The following is a 14,587-nucleotide window of genomic DNA, read 5'->3' on the forward strand; positions in this document are numbered from 1 at the left end:
GGGATGGGGGAGAGGACTTCAAGGAAGGAACGGACATGTGACACCATAATCCCATTTAGCCTCCTGAAGCTCAGAAAAGGAAGACTCAACTACACTTTCTCCCAAGTGGTCAAGTTCTTTATATAGGCTTAAGTACCTTTTTATTTTTATTTTGTGCTGAACCTGGGGCTTGAACTCGGGGCCAGGGTGCTGTCCCTGAGCTTTACTGCTCAAGAATAGTGCTCTCCCACTCAACTTCTGGCTTTTCTGGTGCTAACAAGAAATCGAATCTCAAGGACTTTCCTGTTTGAGGTGGCTTCAACTTGTGTGTGAGCTACCAGTGGTCCAGCTCTAACATGTCCTTTCTAACCCCAGATAAACAGAAAATCGTTTCCACAGTTGGTTTCCACACTGCCCCAGAGCTAGAATGCCCCTTTACAAGATGTGTGAGTAAGCTAAAGGTTATGTTCAGAAAGCCTTTCTCAGGGCTTTAAGAAGTCAGAATTCATGAAGTCAGCCAAGGCAGTATTAAGCGTCCATGAGACATTTACATCTAGTTAAGCACTTAAAAAAGCCAAAAAGAAAGTCATGGCATCAGTGATAGAATTAGCCTTGAACAACACAGTGCCCAGGGCTCAGGGACAGTGCCCAGGCCCAGAGTTCAAGCCCCATGACCCACAGAAAAAATAAGACCAAACAGAAAGGGGAAAAAAAAAAACAAAAACAAAAAACACAACAACAAAAACCCTTCCCCCTCTGGGTGCTGGCTGTTCACACCTACAATCCTAGCTAAGGATTCAGCAGGAGGCTGAAATCAGAGGAACCCCGTTTGAATTTAGTCTGGAAAGTCCACAAGACTTATCTATAATTTGCCAGCTGTGGCTCAAGTGGTCGAGCACCTGCCTTGAGCAAAAAAGTCAAGCCTGAGTGCTATGCCTAAAACCCAAATTGCCCCTTTGAGATCTTGCCTAACTTTATTCTATTTAATTCTGGGTGACTGAAGAATGTTTCAAATTAAATATCACTCAAGACCGAGAATGCTGACACAGTGCAGAGGGGCCCTCACACCCCAACATCACTTGCTGACCGTCTGGACAGAGACGGAAGGCTCAACTCCTCCTCTGCAGCCCAGGCTTGGCCCGTGAGGTCAGGACACTGCGGGAACTCGCCTGATAAGGCGTGATACGAATCCTGACCTACTTCTCCTATAAGGCGTTTGACCACTTGGGGAGAAAATACACTCGAGTCGTGTTTTCTCCTACTAAGAGGCCAGGACTGTGTTGCGCTACCGATCAGCTCTGCAGGCTTGTTGGGTCTCTTGTTGATGAATGTCTCGAAGGATTCTTTCATCAGGTTGATGAAGCGCTCATTCCTCTGGAAGCACACCTCTACCACATGGTCCACTTTGTCCTTGAAGTCCAGCAAGTCTTGCACCATGTCTTTATCTTTTTCAGGATTGATAACAATTGTTGTCCCAAAAGTCTGCAGAAGAAAATAAAAGCCAGGTCAGGACCTCTTCCTACAGCCTACGAGCTCCCCAGCATTCGTGGGCAGCTTCACTTCCCGTCAGCAGCCCTGGCCCGACCTGCTACGTGCCTGTGGCGCTGTGTGGGGGACCCTGCCCAGCTTCCCACAGGAAGGATGGGTCTGGCATCTGAAGGGGTCAGGACTGGGCATCGCTTCTGCTCAACACAACACCCAGAAAGATACTGGATGGCACACAAGTGGCACAGAAAAATGCTGTGCAACAGGCGGGACCACAAGCCACACCAAAGTACACAGCGGCTCTAGGGAAAGGAGACACCAACTGCTGTTGTAACGGTAGGACTGTACAGCTCAGCTAGCCTCCACAGTGGGGACAGATGCTGCATGTGTCCTCCTGGACAATGGCCAGGGTTGGTGTTATCATAGAAAAGACGGTGACGATGCTACGGACACCTCTGCGATGGTGACCTGGAGGGAAATGGCCAAGTGCTATCCTCCACGTCTGAGATGCGAGCAGAGGGCCTCTCACCACAGTCCAATTCCCTGCTGGGGGCCGCTGTGTGCTCCCAGGCAGGCGGCCCACCTTGATGTACTCGCTCCAGTGCTGCAGCAGGGCATGCTGCCCACCCTTCACCCGGCTGAACAGCTGGTACATCTGCGTGAGGTCTGGCACTCTGTTCTCATCCAGTAGGTGGTCCAGCCCTGCAAGTGTGCACAATGAGAGTGGTTACAGAAGAAAGCAAGCAGTGCCCACCACACAGTCAACAGCCCTCAAGTTAGTGGAAAGCTGAAATTCACGGAGTACATAAACTTCTGCTCCTCTGCAGGTTCAAAGTGGAGTCGGACTGACAGGTAAGGCTCAGTTTTCCTCAGTATGTTAGGAGAAATTCTTCATTCACAAGAGCAGCAATGGCAGACTATTTATCCTGGGCAATTCATGATCCCAGTAATTTCTGCTTTAGTCCAACAGGTGGAAATGCATGCATGGGTGCTGGTTACATCTAGAAGCCAGCTCCTCGAGAGGATGTGCTGAAGGCCAATCAGGGCAAAAAGGCAAACCAGACTCCATTCTCAATCAACAAACCCGGAGTGGGGGTGCATCCTGTGACCCTAGGAACATACAGGGCCACAGAAGAAGGACTGTGGCTGACACTGGCTCAGCAAAGACCCTATGTGAAAATTAAGAAGGCAAAAGAACTGGGCCGGGAGCAAAAAACAAAACAAAAACAGTAACAACAAAAACAAATGTTCATTAAAAGGTAAGCAATATGATCTAATCATTCATTTATTTATTCATTCATTCATTTATTTATTGCCAGTCCTGGGCTTGAGCTCAAGGCCCTGGGCACTGTCATTGGACTTTCTCAAGGTTAGAGCCCTACTATGTGAGCCTCAGCACCACTTCTGGATTTTTTTTCTATGTATATGGTACTGAGCAATCGAACCCGGGCTTCCATGCATGTTAGGCAAGCACTCTACCACTAGGCCAAGCTCCCAGCCCTAATCATTTATTTGTGAAACTTAAGTTTCAAGCTTTTTCTTTTGGAGGGATATTTTTAAACTGATTTGATTCAGAAAATAAATGGAGACATATTACTTACCACCTATACTTAAAAGATTAAAAGAAATGTAACTTTAGGGGCTGGGAATGTAGCTTAGTGGTAGCGTGCTTGTCTAGCATGCATGAAGACCTGAGTTTGATTCCTCAGTACCACATATTCAGAAAAGGCTGATGTGGCACAGTGGCTCAAATAGCAAAACGCTGGCCTGAAGAAAAAGAAGCTCAGGGACAACGCACAGGCCCTGAACTCAAGCCACATGGCAAAACAAAACAAAACAACAAAAAACAACCCTCCCCCAAATCCTATTACTTTATTATGAAAGTGTTGTACAGAGGGGTTACCATCCTGTACGTCAGATAATGAGTACAATGATTTGTGAGCAATGTCATCCCTTCCTGCCTACAAGTTGCACAGTTCATTGTTTTTTAATATAACGTATATTGAGTACCGTGATTGCATTTCCATTTGTTTCTGTGTCACTCAAAGCTAGTACTCTATTACTTGATCCACAGTCTGCTTTTGGGTTTTTAGTAGTTAACTGGAGATAAAGAGTCTCATGGATTCTTGTACCCTGGCTGGCTTTGAACTGTGATCCTCAGATCTCAACCTTCTGAGTAGCTACGAGTATATGTATGAGATTCCAGTGCCCAACAGATTTATTGCCTTAAATTTCACAATGATTTTCCACAGTGGAACACAGATAGATTTTCTAAACACCACTGTGGCCTCTGGGGAGGCAGCTAGGTGGAGAGCTTAGGCTGAGAGCTCCACATGCTAACTGAGCACCATGCTCTCCCCTCATGGGTGCCAGGCATACACCTGGCAGTCAGCAGGGGCAGATGGAGGGTGGGGTTCTACCACCCTAAACTAAAGCTCCAGCTGCTTATTACCACCCAAGATTACTTCTGATCTGCTGATGCAACTCCCCCCACCCCGCCCTGCCCATCAGTACCTGGGGCTTTTGAACTCAGAGCCTCAAACTCTTGTTCAGCATTTTTCTACCTATGGCTGGTGTTCTACTACTTGAGCCACACCTCTACTGGCTGTGTATTCTGCTGCCTAACTGGAGACAAGAGTCTCGGATTTGTCTGCCCAGGCAGCCTCTGAACAGTGATCCTCAAGAGTACCTAGGAGTATGGGCAGGAGCCCCTGGTGCTTGGCTTTGGTGGGGTGTAACCACCAGTCTTACACTTGCTTGCGACACTTGCCATGTCCCTAGCCAGTAGATGTGTCAAAAACTTTACTATTATTATTAAGGAGTTGTTTCAACCCATGAAATTAGGTTCTGAGCAGGAGCATCTTGATCAATGCATGCACTCGTTCTTCCATGGCCTGGATAAGAAGTATTCATTCATAGGGAGACACACTGGCTGTGAAGGGTTCTGTGTGGTGTGGGTGGAAAACACACCCAGGAGGGAGTTGTAGCTCTCAATGTAATCCATGCGGCATCTGTTTATAAATGAGGACAAGGATTTCACAGGCCACTCTTAACTCTGAAAGACATTTCCGTGAGCAAGGTGCTTGGGAGAGCCATACTTAATCACACTAGATTCTCCTCCCTGGTGGCTTTCAGTGCCTCCAAGGAGAGCTTGCCATCCAGAAGAACACATCCGGACATGTTCCTGGGACTTTCAGAATTCAGCTTTTAGGATTCACTGGTGAGGATGGAGGGAGCGGGGGGGGGGGGGGGGGGGGAGATGGAAACTGCTCATTTCAAACATGTCTAAATGGTGTTCAGATGGCAACACTACACACTTAAATGATTAAACACGATAAACATGACAGTGAGTGGGGTGCTGGTAGCTCACATCTGTAATCACAGTTACTCAGGAGGTTGAGATGGAAGGATCAGGGTCCAAAGCCAGCACAGACAGAAAAGTCTGTGAGACTCAATCTCAACTAAACTACCAAAAAAACCTGGAAGTAGAACTGTGGCTCAAATAGTAGAGTGCTAGCCTTGAGCAAAAGAAACTCGGGAGCATTGCCCAGGCTCTGAGATTAAGGCCCAGGAGCAGTAAGTGAGGGTGTGTACCTGTGCACATGCGCACCCCCCCACCCCATGTGTGTGTGCGCCAGTGTCTGCCTAGACAATGGAGATGGTCTGTCTGCTCGCCACATGGAGGAAGCAGAAAGAACCCAACATTGTGCCAGTGCATGTCCACAGCGTGGAGCGCACAGGAGACCAGACAGTGCAGAAGAAGAAGTCCACACTGAGGGTGGCCACTCCCCGGCGGGTAGCCCACTGCTCTGGGCACCTACCTCTCCTAGGACACTCCCATGTGCCTGAGCCGTAAGCATTCTACCATTTCTTTTTTGCTTTGGGAGGGTCTGCTGTCTTGTGCTCCTCCTGTCTCTGCCTCCTTACTGAAGGGATTTCAAACACAGGCCACCACACCTTGCTTCACCATTTTTCCATCAATGCCTAGTGTGTTTGCTAGAAAATTATTTACCTATTTGTTTTATGGAAATAACAAATATCCTTACTGTTAGGTCCGCCTGGAAGAAATGACTTCTTCCCCTGGCTCCACCCCCCCCCCTGCACCCTGGAAATCCCTGCCCGGCTCCTGTAACCCTGGCAACTGGCATGCCTGGGGGCGGTGGGAGGTCCCCACTGAGGTATTTCCCCATCCTCTGAGGTCACATCCACTTCCGCTGTGTCTATACCCCTCCCCCTATATAATCTCTCTCTTCCCGCCCTAAGCTCTCTTGCTCGCCCGATTCCATCTTGGGCAGCAGGAGTCTGCTCTTTCCACACGCAATAAACCCTCTTCTCCTGAACTGCGTGGAGTTTCCTTTCCGCAGACCTTTTACACTTACATTGCTAGGTACAATGTTTCCTGAGGTTAGCATTCAGCTTTATTCATGTGAGAAAATGTACCTTTCTGGAGAATTGCTGTTAAATGTTCTCCTAGCAGCTGTTTTTCCACACATGCTATCAGTGGTTTCCTGTAAAGGCAAAAAGAATGAAGAGTCTGGTTAGCTGCCACAAGAAAGCAAGTTAAAGCTAATACGGTGAGCCTGCAGCCAGGTAGAGCACAGGCTGAAGAGCAGGGTTTTTTTTCCCACACAAACAGGCAACAGCACGTTCCGCCAACGATTCAAAATCCACAGGGGGTAAGCCCTAGGCACAGGTAAACAGGTGAGCCTGGGTTTGACAGGTGGGGGGGTGCCAGGAAGGGAGGAGCAGGGCTGGCTAGCAGGTATATTTTCTCTCCACCACGCCCCCTACCACATGGCACTTCCAGTCACTAGCTGAGCCAAGTCTGAGTCCTAAGGAATGCACAGGAGAATTTGGTCTGGCCTCCGTGCTGCTGGCCTGTTGGCTATCCTGAGCCGTGGTACCCCTGGGCCAGTGCTCAGGAATTCAGGTGTTTGGCATGGTACCATCTTCTTAAGAGCTCAGAAGCTGGCCCCAATCCCATCTTCTCATCTTAACACTGCTTCTGCTGTCATGTTCCACAGTGTGGAAGAGATTGGCAGCTCGTTTACCCGCATCTGCCCTTGCCTCTCCCCTGCCTTCCACAGTCCCGCACGCTGTCCTGTTCATTTTTTCCCTTATCTTGTTGAGCAGGGCCCTGCTTGTGGTGAAGGCTCGCCCCTGCAGTCTGAGAAGCAGGAGCCTGTCAAATAATGGAGCACCCAAAAATCACCACATTCACTAGGCATAGAAATCACCTACACCTGGCTTTCTTGTTTACGATCCACTAGTCAGTTGTTTTGTTTTCTGATTCTTTTCAAAAGATTAGTGGCATTTGCGTATTCTCCCAAGAGCTACTAGTCCAGGGAATTGTCCTAAACTTTTATGTCAAAGCTTGCAAGGAAATCTTTTAAATGAGTCAACTTACTTAAATATCACAGCAGCCTGTGGAGAGAGACAGGGCTGTCATTCCGTGCTCAATTCCACAGATAGATAGTAAGTTCAGAGAGGAGACTCGCCACAGTGATGGCTCAGGAGTGGACCTGGGTCCTCTCTGAGGACCAGCTGGACACTGGTGCACTGTCTGATAGCTACTGTCCCTCCTCCCTCCTCAAAGGCCCCTCACGACACGCAAGGCAATCCTGTCCTCCCCTAGCTCAGCTCTGCTCTGGACATGCAGGAGCACAGCTCCCACACCTGGCAGGCACCTACACCCCTGGAACAGGTACTTTTGTTGTTTCTCGGGTGATCCGGTTTCTTTCCACCAAGGAGTTGAACTCCTCCAGTCATCACATTGCTTCTTCCCTCCAGCCCATTCCTGGGCCTCCTTCCTTCTTCTTCATCCCAGTAGGACACACTATGTACCTGGCGCACATACAGGAGCTTTCTTCTTTTATTTCCCTAACCACTCATCAACCACAGGTCTTATTTCTAATTAACCACCAAAAAGCCAAAGTGGAGGTGTGTTTCACGTAGGAGAACACAAGAACGAGTGAAAAAGAAAAGGGACAGGCTCTGCATTCAAGCCCTTCACCAGCTGCCTCATTTCCAACAACACGGTCAACATGCAGCATCTGCTGCATGGTGGAGTACAGGGGAGAAAGTGCAAGCGCCGAGTGAGGACAAGTGGTACACTGTGCACCTCTCAGAGGGGAAACACTGCCAGAGCTGCATTAGACGCATGAATAGACACACCATTGATTCCAACACCAAGCCAGGCAAACACAGGCAACACACTGGGGAACAGCACTTACTGTGTGCTGTGGTCCAGGTAAGTGATCACACGGTCTCCCTCTTCTTCCAAACGCTTACTCACATGGTTCAGGTATTCTGGGACCTTCCAAAAAAAAAGATTTACCGCATCAGTACCATGAAGATTTCCGGGCTGTGGACATAATAGCTCAAGTGGTGGTGTGCCTGCTGGACAGCATAAGGCTCTGAGTTCAAACCCTTGTTCTGCCGACAAAAGGATTCTCTGAAACGGTTTTCCTCATAAAATACCAATAATGATTTTGAGGAAAAAGCAGAGCCTATATGCAAATGAAAAACCTGACCAATTCCTGGGGACGGGCAGATGGAGAGTATGAGAGGAAGGCTAAAGCGTGCTCCCTCTTGTTCCCCTCTCACCACCAATGGTGGGGGATGCCACAGGCCCCCTGTCATGGAGGCCCACAACAGGCATGAGCCACGGTGCCCAGGCTACTGGGCACAGAGTCCAGGCCTGGCACAAAGCTGGCTGCAGGAGCCTCCCAGGGCATGTTGCGGGTCCAGGCGTGAGTGGCAGTCGGCGCTGCTGTCAGACGTGCAATCTTTCCAGCACCAAGATCCACCAGCCTTGGTCAGGGGCTATCCACTGGCCCTGAGCTTCCTCTAGAGGCCAGCAGATGGCCACAGACTGACTATTTGCTATAAATTCTACCCGGGCTTTCTCACATGGATAAAAGCTCAAATAGATTTTGCCTGTTATTTTAGGAGTTTGCATTTTGGCCTCTTGCTTAAAATTGAGCTTCTTTACTATTTCAGATGCTAGTCAATTAGCTTTGTATTTTTAGGGGGAGGGAAACATTGTTCTAGTTAAAGGAAAGAAATTAATGTCTTAAGCTACTGAGTAGCCTGCATCTATAAGGTATAGAGAAAGAAGCCCTTGGGCACCACTCTGTTGTCTCACCTCTCTCTCTTGCATTAACCTTTGGCCTTCTGCAGCATATAAACAATTAGTCTCTTCCAAAAATTTCAGTTCAAACGAATCTTTGTATACCTGAGAAATAAGCAGTTATTAATAAAAGTCAGAAAGCTGACTCTTGAGTACTATGAGACCCCACTTTCTTCTTTTTTCCCCCTATTTTTTTTTATTGTAATTAACAGAAGGGTTACATTATATTCACCAGACAGAAGGTGCATTACTTCACAACCATTGATACCCTTTCTCATGTCTTGGTCCCCATTTCCCGCCTCCCCCCGCCCCCCGCCCTTGTTTCCCCCCTTCCCTATCCTATTTCAAATAACCAAATACGCATATATCCAATATATCAGATAACCAAGTAGTGGAATTGCTGCTATGGGACCCCACTTTCAGAGTAGGCAGGCTGCAACCCATATGCCCCAGCTCCTTATGCCTATCCCCCAGCCTTGGTTTTTATATGCATCTTGTATTTCTCTTCAACTTATCACCTGATTTTTACCTCTGTTTTTTGGGTGTATTTTCCATTACAAAGTTAGCATTTTTAGGTAGCTGGATTTATCTCTCTCTCCTTCTTGTGGCTCCTGATCACTCCCTCCTCTACGGTTAACAAAAGTCCCATCCCTACAGGCCAGGCCTCTGAGTTGGCCGTTTCTCCCCGTGCATGCATCCCCTGGAAGCTGCTCCCCACCTGCAGATCTGACAGCATGCTCAACAGGCTCCGTAGCAGGCTCCGATCCACGGCCTCCCCGCTCCTCTCGCGCTCGATCAGCAGCAGGATGCCATCGATGGTCTTGCTCTGCACCATGCGCTCGCTGACGATGTGGTTCCGGAACAGCTCCAGGCCCATGTCCCTGTGCCGTGAACACAGAAGCAGGCTGTTAGCTTTGTCTCTTCAAAGACCCAGCTGCTACGGAGTCATCCAAAACAAATGCTCCTAGCGAATTCTTGACCTTCGGTATGCTCAAGTGGAGCCAGTCTAGGATGCCTCCTGTGGCCACCCTACACCAGCCAGGCCCACCAACACCCAAAGAAACCCTAAGATAGCGTCACAGGTGCCTGAGACCAACTCAAGAGACCAAGGGCTCCAGACTGGGGAACACGCTCCACACCCATCTTGCCCCTCTGGACCACTTTCTTCTCCTACCATCATCAGAACTTCTCTTCCTGAGCCCTCCTGTTATTTCTCAGAGCAATCTGAAACCTGGGGCTAGTTCACCAGGCTTACTCCACTCAGAAAATCTGGTAAAGGCAATCTGGCAGCCAGAGCGACCACCCATGAACCTTGTCTGATAAGGGGCTCTGCTGGGCCAGGATCACCAGCGAGAAGGGGTACAGGGCTCAACTGAGCCAGGCGCTCACCAGAGAGAAGGGAGCATGGAGTTCTGCAGGACATAAGTGCGGTCCAGAAAGAGGAAAATACTTCTGATCATGATCTGAGGATCAGAAAGAAAAATTAGTCATTCACTCAATTAACAAACTATTCAAGATTACTTTTGGACTACCCTCTGCTAGCTGTCCTGTACTTAACGTTTTCTTTTAAAATGCAAAGAAACCATGCATTGAGACACTCATTTCTGTACGAATTTAACTTTTCTTCCCTAGCATTTGATTTTCATTTCTTTAAAATGGCTGTGACTACAGAGTTCAAATACTGAGGTCTAAAGGGTCTCTCTGGAATTCTGTTACTTTCTGGTTGGTGTTGAGTCTTTTAGACCTAACATTATCAGGCTCACAGGCACCGGTGTATACTTGACTTGACACCAGCTGTACATGGAGAACGCAGCGAGCCGGCTGTTCTCTTGCCAGGTGAACCGATTCCACTGTGTGGTGAGACCCGCGGACTTGCACACACCTTCCCCAGCACATTTGTTTCCATTTCTCAGACCCAACAGGTGTCTGGCCCACAAAAGGCAAAAATGCCTCCCATGAACAGGTGACACTGCATCCTCCTGTTCCTCTCACTTAGGTCTTTAAGAGCCAGGCCATACTAAAAGGATGGGAGTGAAACCCAGTGTCGGCACATCTGCGCTGTCATGAAGACGTATGCTCAGAGCACAGCGTGAGAGAGCGTCCCTACACAGTGAAACCAACCGCTGACATGGGGCTGGTGCTGAGCCTGTCAGGAGAGCCCGCCTCCGGGCTCTAACCTGCCCTTCAATGGTGCCAACCCCCCCCCCCTTCCTGTGCTTGCACGGAACCAAGCAACACCTCTGCTTCTCAGGACCGGCACAGACCTTTCCGAGGCTGAGGCAGCACAAGGTGGTTTAGGAAGGGCTGAAAGCAGGTAGCGTTTCAGATACTCAAATACTCTCCTTCTGGTCAGAGCAGAGGGTCCATAAGGCCAAATGCAAATGAGCAGGAAGAGAGCAGCTCTGGCTGTGGTACAGGGGCCCACGTGTCTGTCACACACACATACACACATCAGCCCTGGTTGTGGTGCAGGGGCCCACGTGTGTGTGTGTGTCTGTCACACACACACACACACACACACACACACACAACCAGCCCTGGCTGTGGTGCTGGGCCTACGTCTCAGCCGACACAGACACACACAGCACTGACAGATAGTCCCAGACCTACCATTTGTCTGCAGTGATCTTGCCAGCACGTGTTTATCTTCTTTAGAAATAAAACACTGTCTAGTGAGTCTGTGCAGACCTGCTAAGGAAACTTTAATAAACATAAATCGGTGCACCTTGCATGGCAGACTCGGTTCCTTCCTTCACCAAACACCAAATTCTAGGAATCAGAAAACTGAGAGGCCATGCATCTGAAATGAAGTCTTATTTCTAAAAAAATGGTATGAGGCATTCTGAGAGGGTCCAGAGAGCTGCCTTAGTCCTTTACCATGTGAAGACACAATGAGACTCTCAGCTAAGACCAGATGCAGAATCTGCTAGTGCTGTGACTTCAACTTCCAGCAAAGTAATGTCTGTGGTGTAAGAGTCACCCCACAGAGCCCTCCCTCCCTTCCACTCCATAGAGTAGCCATCCTCCCAGGATGGCCACAACAAGCCATTCTAGGTGCCAATGTTCACAAGCAGTGGAGGTGCCGTCATGGTACCCTAAAGCAGAACCCCAGCAGCCACTCAGCTCACCTTGAAGTCGAGCCAATTTTCTCATAGGACTTATATGGCCTGGAGGTGAGCTAGACCTTCCAGGACAGAAATAATGCTCCTGACAAGTGACAAGAAAACTGGCCGTGCAAAGGTGACTTTATTTTGTGGGGGGGTGGGGTGGGGTGGGGAGGCTTAATTCAGATCCTAGGCACTGTCCCTAAGCTCTTTCACTCCAGGCTTGCATTCTACCACAATGAGCCATAGTTCCACTTCTGGTTTTCTGGTGGTTAATGGAGGAGTCTCACAGGCTTTCCTGCCCAGGTTGGCTCTGAATTGTGATCCTCAGATCTCAACCTCCTGAGTAGCTATAATTACAGGTGTGAGCCACCAGTGTCTGGCAAAATGGTGACTTTTTTTTTTTTAAAAAAGGAGGCAAAAAACAAATGATGTTCACTAGGCTGGACACAGTGTCAGGCCAGCGGCCACTCAACTCACACACTGGCCTAGCTTAGGCCTCCTTGTTCACAACATCTGAGGAAACAATCATATTAAGTAATGGCCATCCATTTCTGGCTGTTTAATTAACATGACTATCAATCAACACAGTGCACATAGACAAGAAGCTATGATTTGCAGCGGCTCACCCCCAGCACTACCTGGGATCACTGGCCAGCTATGTGTCAAGGTAGTTTCTTCCCCAGGAAACGGCTGACACCGGTTCAGTGCAGCAGATGTAAGACAAGTCACCAACACACAAGCACTCTGGACATGCTGCTGTGCATCTACTCTCTTCCGGAAAGCCTAGCTGCGGCTGGATGTACAATGACAAGGACACATCCAGAGGAACCGATGGGCAGCAGCTTCTGCTATCTTCCATGTCCTCCCCCCTGCTGACTTCTGGAAACAGCAGGTGAAACTCAGCACTGCCCACAGTCTATGGCAATCTTGGGGGTGGGGGACGCGGAGTGGGGCTGCCACGTTTAAATTCTTGGGCCAGCTGGTATGTCATCTACAAAGAGCCCCTATCCTGAAAGGGGCAGAAGTGTGGAATTTACCAGGTATGCGAATTAGGATGTAGGCACTGGCCCAAGAAGTGACAGTGCTATCTACCTGCTTTCTGTCTCTGGCCCCAATAATGACACACTCTTTTCTGCCCTACCCCTGAGCCAAGCCCTACTTCCCTTTTAGAAGTTAATTGGAGGTTTAAGAGTCTCAGGTCCTTTTGCGCCTGGGCTGGCTTTGAACCTTGATCCTCAGATCTCAGCCCCTGGAGTAGCAGGGATTACAGGCGTGAGCCACCAAGCCTGGCTGACTCACTCTTGTCAGTAAGCAGCATGCTTTGTGGGGGGGGGTTTGCTGTGGAGCTGCCTCCACCAAGGGCTGGGCACATGCACTAGCCTGTGTTGTTATAATCTATCTCATTACCCTGCCACAGTGGTTTTCTCAGAACAATTTAATTTTGTTGGGTTCTTGTTAGAAAATCTATAATCAATCTCAGATGTTCAGTCAAGCCCAACTCCTCAATAACACACAGAGCCAAGTCCAGTCTTCAACTTGGATTCTACCTGTCTCCCAATTCTGGGCAAGACAAACTGTTCAAGGTTCTCTAAGACATGTATCCTGCCCCAACACATTGCTGGCAAGCCAAACTATATGTTCTTCCAGGTACAATTCAGTGCTTCATTCTCCGGGAGACTTGTCTAGTTCTTGCCTTCAGTTCACTGCTGAGGGTTCTGAATGGATCTTTGGGTATCTGATATGCTAGTCTTCTGTCACAGCATCAAAGAACCACAGCAACACTCTGGTTCTGCTTGGAAGGGTGGTAAGCAGGCAGGACAGGTCTGTTTCTAGTGCCGGGGCCAGGAAACAGGAAAATGAGGTCTTGCTGAGTGAGCTGGTCAAGATTTCAGTGTACAAGAAGGGTGGGGTTGTTTGGCAGGGGATAATTCAAGTGGGTCATTAAAAAGTAGTTCTTGAGCCAACTAGGATTAAAGCAAAATAATACTACAGACTGTGATGGATTTGGAATGCTGTGCATGTCTTCACACACACACACTAGACTTCTGCAGCTCTCACTACAACAGGGCCCCTGAACAGGACAGTGGCCCAACACCTCACGTGTCTCCCATGATACAAGCACATCTCATTCCTGTTTCTTGTGTTACGTGGACAACTCATAGGTACCTCCTATAATATGTGGACATCTCATTTGTGTCTCCCATGATACATGAAAACTTGCAGATTTCAAAAGGGGTTCCTGGCTGTGGTTATCAGTCTTTTTTAGGGTGCAGCTTTTCCAGAAAATACCACGTGGGTGTACTAGTCCAGGTCCTTCAGTAGGATGGGAGCCAGCCAGAGGCAGGACTTCTACAGGCTCCCGAGTCTTCCTGCCTCACCTGCGAGGCTGCGTTTCCCAAGGCTGGAGGATAGCAAGAAAAGCATGCCTAGTCAGAAGAAAACTAGAAAAGGGGCAGGTTCTGGCCACCTCATTTTGCAAACAAAAGCAGTCACAGTAGGTTTCCTGCAGTGACAGAAGCTATTCCGATATCCACTGTGTAGACACATCGGCTGTGGCAATGTGGAGGGTGGGTGCCAGATTAGGGCTGGATTAAGGTTTGTCAGGAGCAGGCCAGACAAGGTGCAGGGTGCTCAGGGTGTCTTTACGGACCTCAGCCACAGACGGGGAGGTAGCAAACCCTAAGATGCCCTCTGCCAGTCCTGAGTGCGTGCCTTGAATAAGCCTCTCTCCCCAACTGTGAGTGGCACCTGGACTGAGGGCCACTACTAGAGACCTGGTCATAGCAGACTGGGAGGGCAGATCCTCCTGCCGTTGCACTAGCAGCTTCTTAGGGCTGTGAGAAACCCCATGGCGATGGTATGAGAAGCCTCCTGATCTAAGTGA

At 49.0% G+C, this 14,587-nt stretch overlaps 1 protein-coding gene across 2 annotated transcripts in view; it reads right to left on the bottom strand.

The window, feature by feature from the left end:
- The window catches only part of Cul4a (cullin 4A), a 36,365-nt gene that overhangs the window by 11,699 nt on the left and 10,079 nt on the right, over positions 1–14,587 (bottom strand). For both annotated transcript variants that reach the window (XM_090341854.1, XM_090341853.1), the window contains exons 4-11: positions 11,207–11,275; positions 9,986–10,059; positions 9,315–9,477; positions 8,612–8,701; positions 7,698–7,780; positions 5,905–5,972; positions 2,048–2,166; positions 1,269–1,461 (exon numbers count right to left, since the gene is read on the bottom strand). In XM_090341854.1, coding sequence (XP_090197980.1) covers positions 1,269–1,461; positions 2,048–2,166; positions 5,905–5,972; positions 7,698–7,780; positions 8,612–8,701; positions 9,315–9,477; positions 9,986–10,059; positions 11,207–11,209 — 793 coding nt within the window. In that variant the 5' untranslated portion in view covers positions 11,210–11,275. The remainder of the gene's footprint in view (positions 1–1,268; positions 1,462–2,047; positions 2,167–5,904; positions 5,973–7,697; positions 7,781–8,611; positions 8,702–9,314; positions 9,478–9,985; positions 10,060–11,206; positions 11,276–14,587) is intronic.

The sequence above is a fragment of the Megascapheus bottae genome, chromosome 11 (assembly GCF_031878675.1).
Source record: "Megascapheus bottae isolate mThoBot1 chromosome 11, mThoBot2.hap1, whole genome shotgun sequence".
In the NCBI taxonomy this organism is placed as follows: domain Eukaryota; kingdom Metazoa; phylum Chordata; class Mammalia; order Rodentia; family Geomyidae; genus Megascapheus; species Megascapheus bottae.